The 23541-nt window shown below is 40.7% G+C and overlaps 1 protein-coding gene across 3 annotated transcripts in view; it reads left to right on the forward strand.

Moving 5' to 3' along the window:
- Nucleotides 1–23541, forward strand: part of PPP1R12A (protein phosphatase 1 regulatory subunit 12A) — a 2492399-nt gene that overhangs the window by 1588211 nt on the left and 880647 nt on the right. For all 3 annotated transcript variants that reach the window (XM_044087956.1, XM_044087957.1, XM_044087958.1), the window contains exon 17: nt 21428–21605. In XM_044087956.1, the coding sequence (XP_043943891.1) occupies nt 21428–21605 (178 nt within the window). The remainder of the gene's footprint in view (nt 1–21427; nt 21606–23541) is intronic.

A 23541-nucleotide genomic window follows, 5' to 3' on the forward strand; every position in this document is an offset into this window, starting at 1 on the left:
AGTGGCCTCTTTCTCCTCTATTAAAATCAATGCCTCAGCCATTTCTGCCCATTATAATTCAGACCCATCCCTCTTCTCTCATCCTTTGATTAACCAGTTCCTCAGAGGGGCTTCTAATATCAGACCTCCCAGAAGACCTCCCATGCCAACCTGGGACCTGAATTAGGTTCAAGAAAAGCTAACCTTACCTCCTTTCAAACCTGCTTCTTCTACAGAATTGAAATACCTCTCCTGGAAGACTGCCTTCCTACTAGCTATCACCTCAGCCAGAAGGGTATCAGAACTTCAGGCTGTCAAGCCCTTCCATCATTTTCCATGCAGACAGGGTTTCCCTGAGACCTAACCCCTCTTTTATGCTCAAGGTGGTATCTGATGTGATCCTCAACCAGACCATTCACCTACCCACCTTCTTTCCCAACCCTCAAAACAAGGGGCAAAGAATTCTACACTCGCTAGATGTGCATAGACAACTCAGATACTACCTGAACTGTACTAAATCATTCAGAAAAACAGACCAACTACTTGTCAGCTTTGCCCCTGGGTCAGAGGGGAAGCCAATTTCCAAATAGATATCACACTGTATTCATTTTTGCTACAGACTACATGGGAACCCCCCCCCCCCAAAGTCTATCTGTACCCATTCTACTAGGGCAGCCTCCACTTCCACAGCCTTCCTCAGAGAAGCCCCCACCAGGGACATCTTGCAAGCTGCCCAACTGGACCTCTATCAATAGCTTTACAAAGCATTACAACCTACCTCTTTTTTCTCAGTCTAGGGCAGGGTTTGTCTCTGCAGTTCCGCAGGGCCTGCTGACCCATGCCTAGGACTCTAACCTATCCTTCCACCCCTCTCCTCATCTTTTAGGAATCCTCCCACAGGTGATGACTGCAACAGTGAAACACGAAAAACATAGTACTTTTGTGTACACTTACCATAAATGTAGATGTTCGAGTGTATTCAGTGTTGCAGTCCTGGTTTCCCTCCCTCCATCCCCATGTAGCATCTTTCCCTAGGGGACATAAGTTTCCCACAGTGGCTTTTAGTCACCAGGACCACTTTTCCTTATTTCCTTGTGCTTCTGATGGGTTAGAGCAAGAAAAACTGATGTAATGACGTTGGCTGCCTTGCTTTATAGCACTGACCTGATGTCAGACTACAGGCGACGGCAGCCGATGCAAATAAAATTGACTCTGGTATTTGGGCCGGCCAAGGGCTACCACAGCAAGGATTACCCACAGGTGATGACTGCAACCGTGAATACACTTGAACATCTACATTTATGTTAAGTGTCCACAACTGTACTTTCTCTGAGTGTCACTGTTAAAGTGATACCTGACCCCATGTGCAAAAATAAGGAAAACGTAGTTATGGATGGATTTATATGTATGTACATAGGTTCATAGGTGTGTACTAGGCTAATCACCCTGGAGCCTTTGCAAGCCTAACCCATAGAAATGCCGTGACATTGTGCCGCCCAACATTAGTTCCCAGTGTGGGACTCCACTCATGACTGGTCGGCAGTCTTGAGTTGGAGTCCACCACTTTCACACTGTGGGTTCTGTCTGTGAGCCAATTTGCATCCCACCTAATGGTATAAGGGTTGATGCCTAGTTTGGTGAGTTTATCAATAATTCCTGAGTGAGGAGTGGTATCAAAGGCCTTGGCCAGATCAAGGTAGGCTGTATGAACTGCCTTGCCCTCATCCACAGCTCTGTTGACTGACTCAAAGAAGTCAACCAGGTTGAGCAGGCATGATCTACCTTTCACAAAACCAAATTGCATGGGATCTAGAGTTTGGAGATTCCCAGTATCCTTGTTAATTAGGTCCATGATGATGTGCTCCGTAGCCTTACATATCAGACTCGTCAGGCTAATGGGGCGATAGTTTCCAGGGTCTGTAGTCGCTCCTCCTTTATGGAGAGAATGACTGTAGCAGTGCGCCATTCGGTAGGGACAAAGCCTGAGGTGAGGCTGTGAGTGAACAGTGCTCACAGATGTGGTGCCATTTCACTTTGTAATTCATGTAGAACACAGCCAGGGATATTGTTGGATCCCATGGAAGCTGTATTCTTTGTCTTGGACAATGCAGCTTTAACCTGTGCTGCAGTAATGCTGGGTACCTGGCATTCTTCAGGTATAGAGATTGGTCCTTTTCGGGGGGGGGGGGTAAAGTTGGCGCTGAATCTTTTGGCCAGTATGTTGGCAATATCTGTTTGCTCAGTATAGGAGGTACCATTGTGCAGTAACTCAGAGCAAATCTGGGTATTGCCATGGAGATTCTTGATATAACTATAGAAGGCTTTGTGGTTGTTTTTAGTGCCTACCGCAATTTTGCCTTCATAGCTGCCTTTGGAGGTTTTGATGAGGGATCTCATCTTTTTGTTGAAGGTAATAAGGGATTTTTTCCAATCTTGGCACTTCACCTTTTTTCTGCAACATTTTTTTTCTTCAGTTGTAGAGTTTATTAATGGCAGGAGACGATTGGCTTCCTTTTTTTGGAGGAGAGCGTCTTGGTTCTGTTGGGTATGGCTAGTTCCATGCATTTATGTACGTGTTAATACAGTGCATTGGTGTGTGATTCGGCAGTCATGCATTTATTTTCCATTGGCCTTTAGGTTAGCCACTTCTGTTTTTAGGAGTCCATAGTCAGCTTTGGATAAGTTTTTCATGGTAGATACCTTTGCCGGGGTGTGTGGGTGAGAAGTGGATTTCCATGGTGATTAGTTTGTGGTCGGATCTAACCAGGGAGAAATTGATTATTGGTGTAGAGCAATGGTTGCCCATGCTAGTAATAACCAAGTCAGGGATGTTGCTTCATTTAGTGGGGGTAAGAACGAGCTAGTCCAGGGCATTGGAATTGATGAATTCCAGGAAGTGTTGGGCCCATACATTGATGCATGAGTAGTTTTCCCGGTTGATTGAGGGGTAGTTGAAGTCACCTAGTATGAGAGTGTTGAGTTGCATCTTAATAGTTTCCAGGGTGCTTAGGAATGTGGTGTGAGAGTATTGGGATATGGTTGGGGACTTATAGCAGGCTACAACCTAAATCGCCATCTTACCCAATGTAAAGTTAGAGCAACAGTCTTTAATGAGGTAACAGATAATGTCAAGTTGTAAAAGCTGGTATTTGATGTTAAGTAGGAAAAGTAATAGTATGTGTTGCATAAAGAGGTCAGTTTAGATGGTATTGGATACTTTGCTATCGTAAGTTTTCTACCTCTGGGTTTTGAAAGGTGTCTTTTGAAGGGTGGGACAGTGTTTTTTTTTTTTTTTTTGCCCATGACATTATGGATTGATATGTATTGATAAAAGGTTCAGTAAATGGCACGCCAGTGAGTCTCTGACTGCCATACTTAGAGTTGATATCCAAGGAAAAGACTTGTTTTGATCTTTGATAATTGGGTTTTTTATCTCAGTGCTTGTTAGTCTTTTTTCAAGTCCTGTGTCGAATTATTGTTTCTATTGCAGATGGAATTATCAGAAGTCCTCATACCAAAAGCTGGTAGTTTACTTTGTTCGCTTTAAATCGGAATTATTTTTGAATTCCAAATTTCATTCCACTTCTAACAGGCTGACTGATAAATTGGATGGATCCTGTAGCCAAGAAGGCAATAACAGATAGCAGTTATGCACTTAGGATGATGATGCTAACATATTTTTTGTTTTATTTTTTACTCCCAGTTCTCGAGTGACATCAACCTGTATCCTTGCTTGCCCACTTAGATGTATTCATTCATCTGACAAATGAAAGATCTACTGTCCGTCCTTTCCTTCCCAAGCAGGATAGAGCCTGCAGACTGTGAAAGTGATGATGATCTCCATTCTTCAATGGAATTTGAGGGGAGGGTTTTTCTTTATGCCCTGAGAATTCCCACTGAGGACACCAATTTGCATTTTCAGAGTTTGATGTGTACTGGGCCTTATTAATGATGTCTCATGCTTTTGTGAGTATAACGCTGCAAAAAATCCTGAACCCCCTACCCCCCCATGAGTAATCTTGTGTTGTCTCTGGAGTTCACCAGGGATCGTAACATGGGAAGGGTGCCCCAGACATGTGCCCCTCACTCCCTGTGAAAAGTAAGCATTGCCTTATCACTCTTCTCTCTCCCTTCACCAGTTTCCAGCACTTTGGCTGCATGTGATGCAGTCGGTGCTTATTTCCTTGATGCCAGTATATTTCACCATTGCAGTTTCTTATCGTACACGAATAAAGTGTATGGGACTATCACCTTTGCCTTTTCAAGATTAATGCAAATGCATTTAAAGTTCACAGATTTTTTGGAGCCTGTTTACACTGATAGTAACAGCAGTTCCCTAAGGGTATCTTCAGGTTGGTTTGGCTGTAGTGTTGCAGCACTGCTGTCTTTACAGTCCTTGCTAAATTCTTTGTAGCCTGGAATATTAAATTAGTTATAGTGCAGATATGGTTTTAGCTTTGACTTGATGACTGGAAAATCTAGGCTTAAGCAATTGAACCCATGCTTGGTGATCTAGAATTTTATTTCAGAAGCTTTTAGCATTTGAACTGAAGGATTTTCAGGCCTTTTTTTGCTTGTCTGTCTGTACATAAGTATGTTTTGCGAATGCATAAACATATGTACATATACATTATGGCATAAATTACACAGACATGTATTGTATTTAAACATAGTTACTGTAGGAACATCAGAATCAAGGTTGACTAGTTTCTTTGATTCATTTTGAATGTTTCATCTTGAGTAATTTTTCTTTTTTCTCTTGCTTATCAAGTAAGGGAGGAAAAGGTATTGTGGTCTAAGTCATTATCTGCTGCCACAACAACCAGCCTGAGGACTGTTTAAATAATAAGTTATGTAGTACAGCTTTTGTACTGTCAGCTAATAGGTCGGCTCTCTTTTAGTAACTGGCTAAAAAGAGGCATGTCAGTAAGATTGTAGAAATTGATTTACAATTATTAATTTATCACAGTTAAGCAGTTGTGAATCTGTATTTTTCTGGGAGCCTGTAATTTTGAAACAGCACTGCCTTTACACAGACCTACTTTTTCACATAATCATAATAAAACATCAGAGGCTTACCATTTCTAAGAAGGCCTCAACATAATTTCTACACTTATCTCCCATTTTTCTCTGGTAGTGAAATTTCTTAAGAAGTGGGGACTGTGTATGGCAACAAAGACCAAAGTTGCATTAATTATTGAGGTTGCTACCCCAGTGGTTACGTTGTTTTACATAGAGAGACAAAGTCGTAAAATACCAGGATTCGTAGGCAAAAACAAGGACATTGTGGAAGGAAGATACCCAGACAGTTTCAGTAGTAATAGGAGCAATGGGTCTCGTAAAAAAGAATTTAGTCGTATTTAGATATGGTACTGATATATGTAACTCCATATGAATTGCAGGAAGAGTCAATTCTGAGCACATTGCAGGTGCTGCAAAGAGCATTTCTGGCTAAGATCAAAGATTGAAACAATACTAGTTTCACGAACTTTAATCAAACTTTGACTTAGGAAAGGGGTCCATTCTTGTTATAGTATTAGAAACCCAAAGACTAGGAGATATTAAAGTGGTGATGTCATGTGAGTAGTTGTGTGTGCCTATCACACTTCCATTCTGCTCCCTTAGTTGTTTCCACATGCTGCATACCTGCTTTTCTAGACAGACTCTAGAACTGTCCATTCACCTCAATCTTCATATCATCAAGTGGGCAGATTGTATCATTCAGTTCCTTTGATAGATGGTCTGTAGGCCTGTCTTAAAGTAGTATTTATTATAAACACCCCTTAGAGATCATCCACACACAGACAAATATACAAAATGAGTGGAAGAGATTTTCCCTTTTGGCTGATGACAATTTTTTTTTTCATGTCTCTTTCTACAGGTCTTAAAATGTGTCTGCAATGTTTGCAGCAGGTCTTTTCTTAGTCTTCAGTTAAAGTGCTTTTATCATCCGTTTTATTTTCACAGGAACATGAATCTACATCCTTGGCTTCCCTTCTGGTGTGTTAGGCCTCTCAGGATACTTTCCTTGGGTGCCTGTAGTTGGAAAGCCACCTTCTTTCTGAAACATTTAATTGTTTTATTTTATTTATTTATATTTGTTTTCTAGGATAGAGCACTGATCTCCATAGACCTATTTCAGACTCAGCCCAGGAGCAGGGTTTGGCTAAGTGACTTCCTCAAAGTCACACAGTTGGGCAGTGGAGCTTACCAATCTTTCCTCTAATCCAGTGGCTTCAGTAGACCTGAAATTCTTATTCTGGAAAACCTTATTTCTTGTCTTGTTTAAATCAGTTAAAAGTTGTTTTTTTGGATTACATATTCTGTTAAACCTCTATATTTGACTTTTCATAAAGTTTTCTTCTGAGTAAACCATACTTTAATCTTAATCAGTCTGTACATTTACTGATGTTCTTCGTGTTTCACTTTTGCATTCATTACATTTGGGTTATCTGCTTGCAGGTAGCACTCAGTCGGCCTGATTAACAAAGTCTTAGGTCCTGCATTGGTTGCTGTCCCTTCTTCCATGACATCAGGATGTCAGAGGTATAAAACATGCAGCCGATGCCATTACATCAGTCTTTCTTGCCGTGCGGTGCCCAAAGCAGAAGCAGTTCGCAAGTGCCGGTCGGCCGACTCCTGAAATTTTCATTTTCGAGTTTCAGAACCGAAGTCTTCAACTAAAGCTAAGTACCCCGTTGGGGAAACTTTTTCTTGCTCCTTTCCGATGTCAGTAAAAGTTAATAATTGCATTTACTTGTGGAAAGCAAATACCTCATAAAGATTTTTATTCGTACTGTATTCCTTGCCTAGGCCCTGACCACGTCGTACCTTGCTGTCGGTTTTGTGCTTTATTTAATCAGCGCACTGTCCGTCGTCGGTATGTTTTTGCCTCTAAATATTTCGGTTCTCGGTTTAATTATCCAGAAATGTCATCGGTTAGCCATCCGACTACCGAGATTCCGAAGAAAACGCAAACATAAAGGCAGAGACTGGCTGCCGAGGTCCAAAACTGCCGACGACGCTTCTCCTAAGCCACTTGTTGCACAGACCACCGCTTGCTTTACCATAAAGGGTAAATCCTCACAGTATAAACACAATGGAATTAGAAAACAGCAACACCGTCCACTGGAATCAAACGATAATATTTAATACGACAACACACAAACACAAAACAGGATTGAGCGCGCTTTCTTCTTGTCACCAAGACTTCATCAGAATCCAATACAAACTGCTTCTAACACCCTTAAATACTTTCTAAACATTGAATAATTGATTAATTACCACTTAAGTTACATTTATATTAAAAACATATATATATATTATCTTTACTTACAACAACAACAAAACTTCCCCTATAAATTAATACCCAAACTCTAAAAATGTATTACTACCACTCTAATTAAATAAATGTACTAATAAAGTGCTTATAAATCATATATATATTCCATATATTAAAAATGTACAATTATATATTGTATATTAAAAACAGAGTGAAAGCTGAAAGGGATAATATTTTCAAACTTTAGGGTTATTGGCTAAGAGTTTTAGTGCTGGCTTAATAGAAAGGTAGTCGTTCATCCCACTAGAACCACAGGTGTCCAGCCTAAGCTGCCACATCAATTCCCTGTATTCAAGTAGGGACTGCCAGTCACCTCCCCTAACTCCCACCTTAACTTCTTCTAAAACCCAAAATTTTATATTTGCATTTTTACAAATCTGGGTATGCCTATATAGTGCATTATTTTCGTTCCCTCTATTAATATCCCTCATATGTTCATAAATTCGTTGTTTTAACCTACGTTCAGTCTTACCAACATAATATTTTTCACATGCTAAACAATATGCCAAATAAACTACTCCTTTAGTTTGACAGGTATAATACCCTTTACTTCTTAGTTTTCTACCTAGTCCACTTAATACAAGTTCTTTTTCCCCGGATATAAATGAACACTGTCCACATCTCCCACATTTATGTGTCCCCATTTTTTGCTGTGCTCCACTTGAATTAAATACCTTTTTAAATTCAAAAAGCTTTTTAAAATTAGTATTTTTCCTATAACTAAATTTTAAAGTCTGCTTAAAATATTCTCCACCAGTATTGAGCTTCGAAAACATATTCCAAATCTCATTAATACCTTTCTGTATCCAGTTTATTCCCTTATAATAAGTAAGTGTTAACCTAGGTATATCATCCCCTTTGATTAATTCATTATTGCCTTTCCTAAAATCCCTTACCCCTTCTCCATTATTATTTATTGAATTAATCAAAAGCGGTGGGAAGTCACTCTCTCTCCTCTTCAGAACTTCTTTTTTAACATTTTTTACAAGTTTAGATGGATACCCTCTTTCCAAAAATAATTTTTCAATAGTTTTCATTTCCTCAACACACTTGTCATTTTCACTTGTCATGCGTGATGCCCTGATCATCTGGCCCTTAATAATATTTCTTCTCAGAAAAAAGGGGTGATCACTCTCAAAGTGCACATATGAGTTAGAAAAGCACCCTTTCCTAAAAATTCTTGACTCATAACACTTCCTAATCTCATTTTTTGTGATTGTAACATCCAAATAGTTAACTTTTATGGCATCGTGTTGAGATGTAAACCTTAAAAAATTGGTAGTGGTATGTAAATACTCAAGAAATTCATCTATCTGATCTTGGGTACCACTCCAGACAATAAAAATATCGTCCAGGAAACGAAAATATTTTATGATATAATCCCAAAAGTTAGACTTGAACAAATATTCAAGCTCCCAATAGAGCATAATTATGTTGGCGTATATAGGGGCACAAGATGACCCCATAGCCACCCCCCCCACTTGGTGGTAAATATCCCCTTGAAAATATATAAAGTTATTTTTTAACACTAGTTCCATGCTCTCAAGTACCAATCTATAGTCATTACTACTCAAAAATCCAAATTCACTTAGCATGTGTTCAAACCAAGATAGACCTATATCATGTGGTATAACTGAAAATAGGTCTACCACATCAATTGTTACAAAAATGTAATTTTCATGGTACAAAACTGTGTTAAATTTTGTAAGAAAATCCCAGGAATCAATGAGAATGTGTGGATAATTATTATAAAATTCTTTTAATTTTTTATCCACGTAAATGGCCAAAGTCTGTGTCTTTGAACACTGGGATGTTACAATAGGCCTCAGGGGAGGGTTATTTACATCCTTATGTATTTTGGGGATGCCGAAATTCTCTGGAATCACCGGCTTACTTACTTTTAAATAATTATATAACTCCAAATCAATGCTTCCTTGTAATAAGTTATCTTCTAAATAGTAATCAATTTTCCTATAACATATATTCATTTCATTTCTCGAAGCTATCTGGTATCTATCCCCTGAATGTAATATTTCCAGCATCCTTCGTGTATAATCCCAAACATCCATCAGGACAACCCCTCCCCCTTTATCGGGCTTCATAATTCTTATCTTTTCGTTGTTTTGTAACATCCTTAACACTTCAACCTCTTATTTTTCCAGATTACTATATTCCTTGGCCTCATCTTTATGTTTAAAACCCTCCCTCACCATATTAATTACTTGCGTCTCAAAATGGTAAATATCTTGCTGTAAAGGAGGGTTAAACAAACTTCTTCTTTTAAATGTTTCTACCACCTCATTTTCTTCTTTCTTAAACATGGATTTTAAATTTAACTTCCTTGCAAATAACTTTATATCCAACAAAATTTGCTCAATATTTGTTTTTTTGACAGGTATAAAGGAAAATCCCTTTGTAAACAAACCTAAGCCAGTCGCCAGTTCACCGGTACTCAGTAAGGTGCTTTCGCAGCCCCTGATACCTGCTACTTCTGATTTGCAGGCCTCTACCGAGACCCATTCGGAGTCCGGTATGCTGCAAGTTGCTTCAACTATGGAACCCGCGGATGTCTCTACCTTGGATGGGTCCGGAGCCGCTGTGCAGGCACTGGCTTCTGAGGGTGTATTCAGGCCTACGGACTTGCATATTAAACTGACGCCTCCTTCTTCAGTTAGGCCTAAATCACAAACCATGCCTAAAAAAACAACGCCCAGGCCACATGCTCCGGCTTCTATGCCTAAAAAAAAAAAAAAAAAAAAAAAAAGATAAAGGATGAAGATTTAATAACTCTAATCAGGGGTAGCCAACACCCCCCCCCCCTTCTAAGAGGCCTAGGACTGAAGTTGTTTTTGAATCTTCTGACCAGGATTCTGTTTTTTTTCTGATTCTTCTGATGATCTGGATTTGCCTTATCTACTTATGAGGATTCTGATGCAGAGGACGCCATTCCCTCTGCTTCCCCTCCAGAAGATTTTTCTTTTGGGGAAACCTTCATAATCTCTATGGAAGCATTTCCACTGGGAAAGCCAGGATTTTTCTGATTTAAAAAAGAGGCTTAGGGATTTCTTACTCCTACCTCAACATAGGCTTTTAGCTATTCCTCCTGTACTAGACATTGTTCATGATGTTTTTTTCGGAATCTAGTTGGCTCCTGATTCCTTGCCTCCTGCTCCCAGAAAACTTGACAGATACTACAGGGTCCCTGAGTGTCACAAATTCCTTTTTAAAAATCCTATTGTGGATCCAGAGACTATTTCACTGGGGCCCAAGGGCATTAAGGCTTCTACTGCTTAAAATCCTACCCCTTCTGATAGAGACTCCAGGGCGCTGGATAGATGGGGTAAGAAGGTTTACACTTCTGCAACCTTGGCCATTAGGGTTTTAAACTGCCAGTGTCATATGTTAAAGTATCAGCAACATGTCATTGGACTGCTTAAACAGAAAATGATGTTGATTCCTGACTGTGTGGAAAATAAAGAATTACAGGATTTAATGCATTCTGCTGAACAAGTTGGAAAGCATACTTTGCAATGTGGTTTTGATTCATTAGAGGCCTCTTGCAGGGCTGCTGTTACTGGGTCTGTGCTCAGAAGGCATGCTTGGCTAAAGGAGCAATCCTTTAAAGCTAAATTGTTGGATGCTCCCGTAAATCAGGACCGTCTGTTTGGCAACAAGGCTGAGGAAGTTCTTAAAAAGATGGAAGATAAAGCTAAATCTATGCAAACTGTTAACAATTTCTTACAAGTTCAGCCTCCTAGATTTAGTAGGCACTGGCCCTCTAAGAATTGGTCCTTTCCAACCCCTTCCAGGTCTTCTCAAGCCAAACCCAGACACAGCAAAAAACCCAGGTTTCAGTCCCAGAGGACTCACAGAACTTAGTAGTGGGGGCCTCCACTTCCAAATCTGGGAGTAATAAGACTCCCCCCATGGTAAACTGTCTCAGTGGCTTCCATTTAAAATTTCCAAGCACTTATCAACTGACTGCCCCTTTGGGGGGAAAGATTGCTCTTCATGCAAAGAACTGGGAACTCATTACCCAGGACAAATGGGTTTTAAATATAGTGTCCCATGGATACAGATTTCACTTCCACATGTTTCACCAAGCGGGTGGCCGGACCTACCCCCAAATCAGTGGGCAGAAGCCCAAAAACTAATACTTTCTCTCTCAAGCATGGGGGCTAATCAACTGGTACCAGAAGAGGAAAAGGAACAAGGTTTCTACGCAAGACTTTTCCTGGTACTCAGAAAAGACAATTTATGGCGTCCTATCTTGGACCTGTCTACTCTAAACACCTTTTTGGAAATTCCAAAATTCAAGATGCTGACTCCACCAATTACTTCCTATGCTAGGCAAAGATGCCTGGTTGGCAACACTAGATTTAAAAGAAGCATACCTGCACATCCCAATCAGGGAATCTTGCAGAAAATACTTACACTTCAAAGCAGGCTACACGTACTATCAGTTCTCTGCACTGCCCTTTGGCTTGTCTACTGTGCCCATGGTATTCACAAAGTGCCCAGCTCCAGTTATTGCATTTTGCAGGCAAAGAAATATTCAAATATACCCATACCTAGACGATTGTCTAATTTAGGCAGAAAGCCAGGACATACTTTTGAATCATCTGGCTTTTGTACAAAGGGTTCTAACTTGTCTGGGGTACACCATAAATGAAAAGAAATCACATCTGGTACCCCGTCAACCAATTTTATTCCGGGAGCAAGCTTGAATACAACTTCCCAGATGGCTTACCTCACGCCAGAGAAACAAATTCATTTGACAACCTACTTCAAACAAGTGGCCACAAAAACCCTGCTATCTGCAAGACAAATGCTGCAAGCCTTGGGGTTCATGGCCTCCTGCATTCTTCTAATTCCATATGCAAGGCTGCATATGAGGAAGCTACAGTGCTATCAAAAAAGCCTATGGTGTCAACATTCTCAGGATCTAGAAGCAATGATTTATATCATACCTTGCCTACGCCTAGAATTCTTTTGGTGGGCAGAGGCCTGCCACCAAACCAAGGGACTACCTTTCACACCACCCCCTGCTGCCCAAACCCTAACAACAGACACATAAGACTATGCATGGGGGGCTCACCTGGCAGGGATGTGCATTCAGGGCAAATGGAACCCAAGTCAAATGCACCTGCATATCAATCAAAAAGAAATGTTAGCTGTACAGAATGCTCTGACAGCCTTCAAGGACCACATTCTTCCAGGACAACTTATGGTAAAGACGAACAACACCACTGTTATGTGGTACATAAACGAGCAGGGGGGTACCCATTCTTACCCCCTATGCAGACTAGCCATGGCACTGTGGAACACAGCCTTGAGCTACCAAGTGCAACCTACAAGCTCAATTCCTGCCAGGAAAATTAAATACACTGGCAGACGGACTAAGCAGAAACCTCATGGACCCATACGAGTGGAAACCGTAACAAAGGATTTTCAATATGTTGACAAGCAAATGGGGGAGCCCAGATATAGACCTGTTTGCCTCTCCCCAGAACTACCAATTGGACAAATTTTGCACAAGGACTCCCCACAAGCAAGCCTGGAAAGTGGATGCTCTGTCCTTCAGCTGGAAAAACCTATCAGTCTATGCCTTCCCCCTCTGACTCTGCTTTCCAAAATACTACTAAAAATCAAACCGGGGAAGCCAAGGATGATTTTGATTGCTCCAGACTGGCCACACCAACACTAGTACCTCCTCCTGCTCAGTGTGTCACGGTTATCCCCATGGCACCTACATCAGACACCTTCCCTGTTGTCCCAGCAGGAGAACCAGATTCCGCACCCTCAGCTTCTAACACTGAACCTTGCAGCCTGGCTAATTACATAATCTCTCCTCTACCATCCCTCAGTAAACCTGTGATGGATATCATTTTAGAGGCAAGGAGGCCTAGTACTAGGAAATCTTATGCTGAAAAATGGAAAAGATTCTGTGCCTGGAACCAATCTCAAGGGATGAGCACAGCAGCGCCAAATTTACCTCAGATTTTACAATACTTAACTGAGATGCTTCACAAGGGCCTGTCTTTTTCCTCCATTAAAATCCATGCCTCAGCCATTTCAGCTCATTATAGTACAGAACCTCCCCTCTTCTCTCATCCACTGCTCAAGCAGTTCCTCAGAGGGGTCAAAAAATTTGAGACCACCCAGGAGAGCTCCAACCCCAGCCTGGGACCTTAAATTTGTTTTGGAGAAACTCACTCTAACTTCTTTCGAGCCAGCAGCTACTGCAGACTTAAAATTTCTTTCTTGGAAAACAGCTTTCCTTTTAGCAATCACTTCAGCAAGAAGGGTATCTGAATTACAGGCCTTATGGCAGTGGAGCCTTTCATCATTTTCATGCGGACACGGTGTCCCTCAGAACCAATCCATCCTTCAAGCTCCAAGGTGGTATCCAGTGTGGCTCTTAATCAGTCTATTCATTTGCCAACCTTCTTTCCCAATCCATAGAACAAAGGGGAAAGGATACTGCATTCCTTAGATGTGCACAGACAACTTAGGTACTACTTGGGAAGGACTAAACCGCAAAGGAAATCTGAACAACTGCTGGTGGCATTTGCTGCAGGGGCAGAGGGCAAGGCTATTTCAAAGCAAACCATTTCTAAATGGATAGGCCATTGCATTCATTTCTGTTATAAGGTTATAAGCACCATGGAAAACTTGTCCCCCTGGGGATCAGACCTCACTCCACCAGGGCTGCATCTACCTCTACAGCCTTTCTTAGAGGTGTCCCTACCAGGGACATCCTAGAAGCTGCTACCTGGAGTTCTGTGCATACTTTCACCAAGCATTATCATTTGCCAATTTTCTCTAAATCCAGAGCTGGCTTTGCCACTGCAGTCTTGCAGGGCCTTATAGCTGGTCCTAATGCTATCTAAATTCCTCCTCCCAGCCATAGTGTTGGGAATCTACCCAGATGTAATGACTGCAACAGTGAAACACGAAGAACATAGTACAGTTGTGTACACTTACCATAAATGTAGATGTTAGAGTGTATTCACTGTTGCAGTCCTGGTTGCCCTCCCTCCAGCCCCCTAACTTATTTTGGCTATACCTGTACTTTCCTTTACTATGCTTAAAAGCCTTTTCGGTGTATTTGCTTTTTTGTTGGGGGTATATCTTTGTACTTTTATATTTAATTGCTCCCCGTTAGGGGGGCACCTGACATCTGGGGCAATAAAAACTGATGTAATGGCATCGGCTGCATGTTTTATACCCCTGACAACCTGACGTCATGGAAAAAGGGACAGCAACCGACGCAGGACCCAAGACTTTGTTAATCAGGCCGACTGAGGGCTACCTGCAAGCAGATAACCCAAATGTAATGACTGCAACAGTGAATACACTCAAACATCTACATTTATGGTAATTGTACACAACTGCAGATGTTCATCGTGTTTCACTGTTGCAGTCATTACATTTGGGTTATCTTGCTGGCAGGCTACTACCCGCAGTCGGCCCGAGTTACAAAGTCTTGGTCCGGCGTCGGTTGATTTCGCCTCTTCCCTGACGTCAGTGCGCAAGGGGTATAAAAGATGCATCAGATGCCATTTTCTTCAGTCTTTCTTGCCGCACGGTGCCCGAAGCAAAAGCAGTTCGCAAGTGCCGGTCGGCCGACTCCTGAGATTTTCGAAAAAGAGTTTCAGAACTGAAGTCTTCAGTAAAGCTAAGTACCCCGTTGGGAAACTTTTTCATGCTCCATACTGATGTCAGTAAAATTGTATTTCTTGTGGGAAGCAAATACCAAATAAGGATTTTCACTCTTAATGTATTCCTTGCCTAGGCCCTGACCACGATGTTACTAGTTGTCAATTTTCTGCTAGATTCAACAAACTCACTATTAAATGTCTGTTTGATTTTGCCTTACATTATTTTAGCCGAAGGTTTAACTATATAATGCCGTTGGAACAACAGATTACCAGAATTCATAAAAAAACACAAAGACAAGGAAAAGGACAGGCATCCGAGGTCCAAAACTGACGACGAAGCCTCTTCTAGGCCAGTCGCCGGTTCTCAGTGAGGTGCTTTCGCAGCCCCTGACATCCGCTACCTCAGAGCCACAGGCCGTTTCCGACTCCCGAGTGGAGACAACTAGGCCTCTGGATACTCAAGGTATTGGGCCTACGGAAACTATTCCCTCAGATGGGTCCGGAGCCGCTGAGCTGGCATCGGCTTTTGAGGGTGTTTTCAGACCTTCACAGCTTACTATTAAGTCCACTACAACAGCCAAGGTACAGTCAAAGACACCAATAAAGACAAGGAAATAAGTACAGCATTCTCCTGGACAGTCATCTATGCCAAAGAAACAGATGCTTAAAATGGCCGAAGACTTAATTACTTTGCTCAGGGGATCCCATCCCCCTCCTGAAAAAAGGCCTAGGCAAGACACTGATTATGATTCCTCTGACCAGGTTTCTATTTCCTCTGATTCTTCTTCAGATCAGGGTTATTCTCTCCCTTCCTATGAGGACTCTGTTGCTGAAGAATCTATACCTTCAGCCTCTCCACCTGAGTATTATTCTTTTGGGGAAACTCTGCACACCATGAGGGAACATTTCCACTGGGAGAGCCAGGATTATTCAGAATCCAAGAAAAGGCTCAGAGATTTTCTTTTATTGCCTCAGCACAGACCCCTTGCTATCCCCCCTGTGCTTGATATTGTTGATGATGTTTTCTCTGAATCCAGTCTGTCTCCTGATTCTTTACCCCCTGCACCAGTCAAGCCAGACATGTATTACAGGGTCCCTGACTCTCATAAATTTCTTTATAAAAACCCTGCTGCTGACCCAGAAACAATTTCTCGGGGTCCCAAAAGGGTTAAGGCTTCCACTGCAAAAAACCCTGTCCCCTCTGATAGGGATTCTAAAGCACTGGATAGATGGGGGAAAAAAGTCTACACTTCTGCTACTTTAGCTGTAAGGGTTTTAAACTGCCAGTTTCACATGCTAAAATACCAACAGTGCCTTATGTCTTTGTTAAAACAGAAAATGCTTACAAACTCAGAAAATCCTGACAATAAGGAAATGCAGGAATTATTGCATGCAGCTGAACAAGTGGGAAAGCATACTTGTGGTTTTGATTCATTAGAGGCTTCTTGCAGAGCCGCAGTTACAGGCTCTGTCAGTCGAAGGCATGCTTGGTTGAAAGAACAAAGTTTACCTGAATATGTTAAAGTTTAATTATTGGATGCTCCACTACAGCATGATACTTTGTTTGGTGTGAAGGCAGAAGAGGTGTTAAAGAAAATGGAGGATAAAGCAAAATCTATACAGACAGTAAAGGATTTCTTACAGGTTCAACCACCTAGGTTTAGTAGAAACTGGCCTTCAAAAAATTGGTTCTTTCAGTTCTCAGACAGGCCACAAACAGGCAGATACAGATGCCCAGAAGGCAGATCTCAGCCCCAAGGATCCTGCAGACCAAAACAATGGGGTGCTTCTACCCCCAAAGGAGGAGAAGACAAATCACAACCTTAAAGGAAACAGTCCCAGTGACTTCCCTCTACAAAGGCCAAGCACTTATCATTTGGCAGCACCCCTAGGGGGAAAGCTAGCACTTTTTGCACAAAATTGACATATAATTACCCAGCACACATGGGTACTGAATATTGTTACTCAAGGTTCAGATTCCACTTTCACACCCTCCCAAAATCAAAAGGTATGCCGAACCTGCCACAAAACCAATGGGCAGAGGCACAAAAGGAAATTGCTGTTCTCATGGACATGGGAGCTATTCAAAGTGTACCACAGCAAGAACAGGGACAAGGATTTTACTCAAGACTTTTCCTGGTACCCAGAAAGGACAAAGCCTGGAGACCAATACTGGACTTGTCAATCCTGAATACTTTCCTGGATGTCCAAAATTCAAAATGTTAACATTACAGCAACTTCTACCCATGCTGGGCAAGAAGGCTTGGCTAGTAACTTTGGACCTCAAGGAGGCATACCTGCATGTCCCAATCAGACAGTCTTGCAGAAGATACCTCAGATTTATAGCTGGTTCAATGCATTACCAATTCTCTGCACTGCCGTTTGGCTTACCTACTGCACCCAGGGTCTTCACAAAATGCCTGGCACCAGTAATTGCATTTTGCAGACAAAGAGGAATTCAAATATATCCCTACTTGGACGACTGCCTTATTCAAGCAGAGAGCAAAAACATTCTACTAGGACATCTGGCGTTTGTAAAAACATTACTAATTTGCCTAGGGTACACTGTAAACGAAAAGAAATCAAAACTAGTGCCCTCTCAAGAGATAATATTCCTGGGTGCAAGCTTAAATACAACTGTCCAGATGGCTTATCTCCCGCCAGACAAACAAAGGCAACTGACTCATTACTTTCAAATAATGGCAACAAAGACCCAGCTCCCTGCAAGAAAAATTCTGCAGGCCCTGGGTTTTATGGCATCCTGCATTCTACTAATTCCATATGCAAGACTGCATATGAGGAAACTACAATGGTATCTAAAAAGTGTTTGGACTCAACATTGCCACAGCCTGGAAACAGTAATAACTATAATTCCCTGCCTACAACAGGAGTTTCTATGGTGGTCCCGGGCCTGTCACCTCAACAAGGGACAGCCCTTCACCTTGCCCCACAGCCAGGCAGACAATAACAGATGCATCGGATTATGCCTGGGGGGGGGGCAGGCACATGGAAGGAAAATGTATTCAGGGCACATGGCCCAAGGAACAAATGCATCTTCACATCAGTCAAAAAGAGATGCTAGCTGTACAGAATGCCCTGACAGCCTTCAAGGATCTACTACATCCAGGACAACTATTGCTAAAGACGGACAACACCACAGTTATGTGGTACATAAACAAACAAGGGGGCACACAGTCCTACTCCTTCTGCAGGCAAGCCATGACTTTGTGAAACACGGCACTGACCTATCGAGTACATCTGCAGGCACAGTTCCTGCCAGGAAAGAAAAATACACTGGCAGACGAACTAGGCAGAAATCTTATGGATCCACACGAATGGAAATTAAATCCACAGGTCTTCAGCATGATAACAAGGAAATGGGGATGCCCAGACATAGATCTTTTTGCCTCCCCACACAACTGCCAACTGCAGAAATTCTGCACAAGGACTTATCACTCACAAGCATGGAAAGTGGATGCTCTGTCATTCAGCTGGGAAACCCTGACAGTTTATTCCTTCCCTCCACTGCCTCTTCTTCCCAAGGTACTCCTAAAAGTCAGACAAGAGAAGCCAAAAATTATCCTGATTGCCCCAGACTGGCCACACCAGCACTGGTACCCAATCCTAAAGAGCTTGTCTCAAGGCCCAGCCTGGCCTTTACCTCAAATTCCTCATCTCCTGACTCAACAGAACAACCAGATGTTGCACAGTCAAATCAAAACCTTAAATCTGGCTGCATGGCAGATAATATAGTCACTCAAACCATACCTCTCTCTAAAGAAGTTATGGATGTCATTTTAGAAGCCAGGAGGCCCAGCACTAGGAAATCCTATGCAGAAAAATGGAAGAGATTTTGTGCTTGGAACCAGGCCCAAGGACTCGAACCACTTGTTCCAAATATACCTCAGATTTTACAATACCTTACTGAGATGCTGGACAAAGGCCTTTCCTTTTCATCTATTAAGATCCATGCCTTTGCCATTTCAGCTCCTTACAATACGGAACCTCCTATTTTTTCACATCCACTACTAAGGCAGTACCTCAGAGGGGCAAGAAACATAAGACCCCCAAGGAGAGCGCCAATACCTACTTGGGACCTCAATTTTGTCTTAGAAAAACACACTGCCTCCTTTTGAGCCAGCCAACACAGCTGATATAAAATTCTTATCATGGAAAACTGCTCTGCTCCTAGCAATAACTTCAGCACGAAGAGTCTCAGAGTTACAGGCATTAATGGCAGTGGAACCTTTCGTCATTTTTCATCAGGACAGGGTCTCTCTAAGGACAAACCCAACGTTTATGCCAAAGGTGCTTTCCAGTGTGGCTCTTAACCAAACTATTAATTTGCCAACTTCCTTTCCAAATCGAACTCTGATGATGCCCTGAGGTTGATGGGTGAAAACGCTTAGTACTTTGGTTTTGTTTTATTTTCCGGTTATTCAATAAATCAGTTTTAACATTTCACTGTTTGGCTTTTCAGTTTTCCTTTCCAAATTCCCAGAATAAAGGGGAGAGACTTCTGCACACATTGGACATTCACAGGCAGCTATGGTTCTACTTGGACAAAACAAAAGCTTTCAGAAAAACTGAGCAGCTATTTGTAGCTTATGCTGCAGGATCACAAGGAAAGCCGATCTCAAAGCAGACAATTTCAAAATGGATAGGACACTGCATTTGCTTCTGCTATGCACAACAACATTGGCAAATCAGTGCCTAACGGTATTAGACCACATTCAGCAAGAGCAGCAGCCACTTCAGCAGCTTTTCTCAGAGTACCACCAACCAAAGACATTTTAGAAGCTGCAACCTGGAGTTCAGTGCACACCTTCACAAAGCACTACCACTTACATCTCTACTCTAAATCCAGAGCAGGCTTTGCCACTGCAGTCCTGCAGGGCCTGGTAGCGTCTCCTAATCCTATTTAGGCCCAGCCACCCAACCTCAGCTTTGGGATTCAACCCAAATGTAATGACTGCAACAGTGAAACACGATGAACATGTTGTGTACCCACCATAAATGTAGATGTTAGAGTGTATTCACTGTTGCAGTCCAGGTTACCCACCCACCATCCCCTTTTCATTGCTGGGACTTTTCTGTACTTCTCAACTCTATACAACCTATGTGGTGTATTTGCTTGTAGATAAAGGAAATGTTTATGTTAGTACATGCATGCTTTTTGGCATACTTTTTTTACAGCCATCCTGTTTGGGGGCACCTGACATCTGGGGCAAGAAAAACTGAAGAAAATGGCATCTGTTGCATCTTTTATACCCCTGGTGCACTGACGTCAGGGAAGACGCGACATCAACTGACGCCCGACCAAGACTTTGGAACTCGGGCAGACTGCGGGTAGCCTGCCAGCAGGATAACCCAAATGTAATGACTGCAACAGTGAATACACTCAAACATCTACATTTATGGTAGGTACACAACTGTACTTTTCTTTTTTCTGCCTTTTTGTCAAAAAGAATATCTTGTACACTGCATGGATCTGCACAAGTTACACAGATATTATGTTAACAGAACTCTGTGCGCAAGGATGACAATTTCCTCTTTCACTTGCTGAAGGTTGTGAAGGGAAGAATGTCACTGAACAATGCTTATCCTTACTGCTTCTGAACTGCAGTGTCTTCTGCTTTAATAAGTGTGTAAAATACTAATAACTCAATCCTGGCCTAAAGCCTTTCTTCACGTCCTCTGCCTTCTTTAGAAAAGATGTATTGAATGACATTTGGGAAGTTGCAACCTGGTTATTCTAAAATACATTTGAATGCTACTGCAAACTAAATAGTGTCCAGATACAAAATTTGTTCAAGGGTGCAGTCATGTAGTTTAGCTACCCAGGAACATAAGCTAGGGAACTCTCTCCTCCTAGTTTCCTGCAGACGGACCTTTCTGTTTTCACGTACAAGTTGTGGATACTTAACTTGATAGATATGTGAGTAGAAGTCTGGCTGTAGGAGCCAAACCTCAATCCTTCCCCCTGCCTTGTATTCTGTAGTTGAATTTATCTTTATATATATATATATATATATATATATATATATATATATATAGCATTCTTTTGCACGGTCCAGAACTGTTTAGCAAGTTGGAGCAGTGCATCATGGGATAGCAACTTATTAACACGGGAGCAGTTTCGCAGCCTGAGTAGCTTTGATGCCAAAGTGCCTCACCTCAGTTCCATTATGTTACTGCAGATAGACCTTGTGGTGTCATTGTGAGTACCCATACCTTCAGATTTGTCGGCAGTGTATTGTCTGAATAATCTCTGCGTGTATTAAAAGAAATAAGTCTACATTCATCTCCTGCTGTGTTATGATTGGTGACAATTTTGCTGTGTTAGTTTGACATTTTGCACGTGCAAATGCTCTTCTGTTTAAAAGCAGACTTCCTTTTTGCTGAAGTTTCATATCTGGTTGCCTTTATTTATTTTTTACAGACCAATTATCGCAACAGGTCAACAGTAGCACCAAATATAGTCTCTTCAACAGCTTGTTTGTCAGCATCCAGTGGCTTGCCGTACTCTACAAATCAAATAAACCGCCCAAATAGCCTAATAGGTATAACACCTGCTTACACTTCATCCACTAGAAACGTGTCCAGGGAAAACGAAAAAGGTAAACGGCTACATCACAAGTATTTTTTATTTATTGCATTTGTCGACTGAAAAAAGTCCACTGGGCCCAACGACCCATTTTCAGTGGAGGACTGGGGAGAAAAGCTGCATACAATCTCAGAAATTTTTACATAACATCAGCTTAACTTTAAAAGTCAAGAAAGTTTTTACATAATAGAAATTGAAGTAGATATACAAGACAAATGCATACTATAGAGGAATGCAGTACAAGAAAATATAAGAAAATGTTTGATTTGCAGAATGTAAAGTATAAATCTGTGGGTATAAATTAGTTTCGTATAGCAACTCTGATTATGTTATGATAAAAATGTGAACAAACAGGAAACCAACATCAGTATTTTAATTCTTAAATGAAAACTAGAAACAGATTAATTTTCTTCAGTCAGGTGAGTAGATTTTTAAGCCTGCAGAATGGATTCTGCATTGAGCTTTAAAGGGATGGTTTCTTTTCATAAAAGTTAACTTGTTTTTTCAAATAATTTGGTTTGTTGAACGTTTTAGCCATTGTGGCTTTGTTAGATACTGTTGTACAGATATTAATGTTGACAGATTGTTGTGTGTTTCCCTTTTTGTAGTACTTTGTTTTTCATTGTTATGATGTCTAGACAGAATGTGAAAATGTAAGGTTAGTGTGAAACTGCACTAACTATGTTTGCTTTTATCATAAAACCTCATTTCGTATGCGCACTGATACTAAAGCATAATGCCTTTAAAGGTTGGCTTGTCACAGTATTTTAACAAGATGGTATAGAAGTATATTGCAAAGTGATCTGTTGGCAGGCAGTAAATTCTTCTGTCAAAAATGTTTTTATTGACCATAACTTTATATGTATGTATATGTATATATATATATATATATATATATATATATATATATATATATATATATATATATATATATATATATATATATATATAAGCATTTTCATTCATCCAAAATATAAAATAATAGTATAAAATATAAAACCGTAGAAAATTAAGAGTAATTTGTGTAAGGAAAATTGTATTAAAATTTGTAAATGCAAATATTTTCATTATTGTGTAGAAAGTAATATAGAAATTCATAAGAATAGTTCTACAAACTCATGTAGTTCTACAGATTCATATTATAGGTGTTACTTTCTATGACAATAAGTAAAGGGCTCCAGGCAAAGTTAATAGATGAATAAAAAAAAACATCTAAAGGTATAATGCGAATAGAAGTTAATGAGTATAGATGATTTTGTGTAAGATTTTCCAAGCACTTCTCCAGTCATTAAACTTGTTTTAAGTTTATTAGAGCTGTATGTATATTGTTTTTATGTTGAAGAAAAACTATTTTTAAAAGATTCTCTTGAAGGAAGGGCCCACTATGTAGTAGTAGTGATCCGTATTGAGTCTTTTTATGTTGAGATGCAATGTAACTTTTACCAGTGATATTAGCATTATGCACTGTAGTACTAATTTGAGACTGTATTTTGAGTGTTTGGATGGTATCAAAAGATGGACATAATATTGGTATTCAAATTCCTACAAGTTAAGTGGGTTGGAAGAAATCCTGGAAACTACTGTCACTTTCCTTTTAGGAGTTAAATGTGTGTTAGAAACTATCATGAACCAAGTACACAACAAATTTTTAAAATTAGTACCCTGAAAAGCATAGTTCTAGAGTTTGATGCGCAAATTCTCCCTTGACAGAAAAGGACCAATATCTTTTTTTTGAACATGAAGAGTCGAAGAGAGTTGTCTGTGTAAATTAGATTTAGTAAGTTTGTGACATACCTTACTGACTTAGACAGTACTTGTTTAAGATTTTTTTTTTTAATTTAAATGTTTTACTTTATTCAAAGATAATGTGGAATTAAATCTATATGACCCACATTTCGAATTGCAGATGGTGGTTATGACAAATGGAGGTGGATTGAAAGGTTTGAAGG

Source organism: Protopterus annectens, chromosome 11.part0 (assembly GCF_019279795.1).
Source record: "Protopterus annectens isolate FY-2018-M chromosome 11.part0, PAN1.0, whole genome shotgun sequence".
Taxonomy (NCBI): Eukaryota; Metazoa; Chordata; order Ceratodontiformes; family Protopteridae; genus Protopterus; species Protopterus annectens.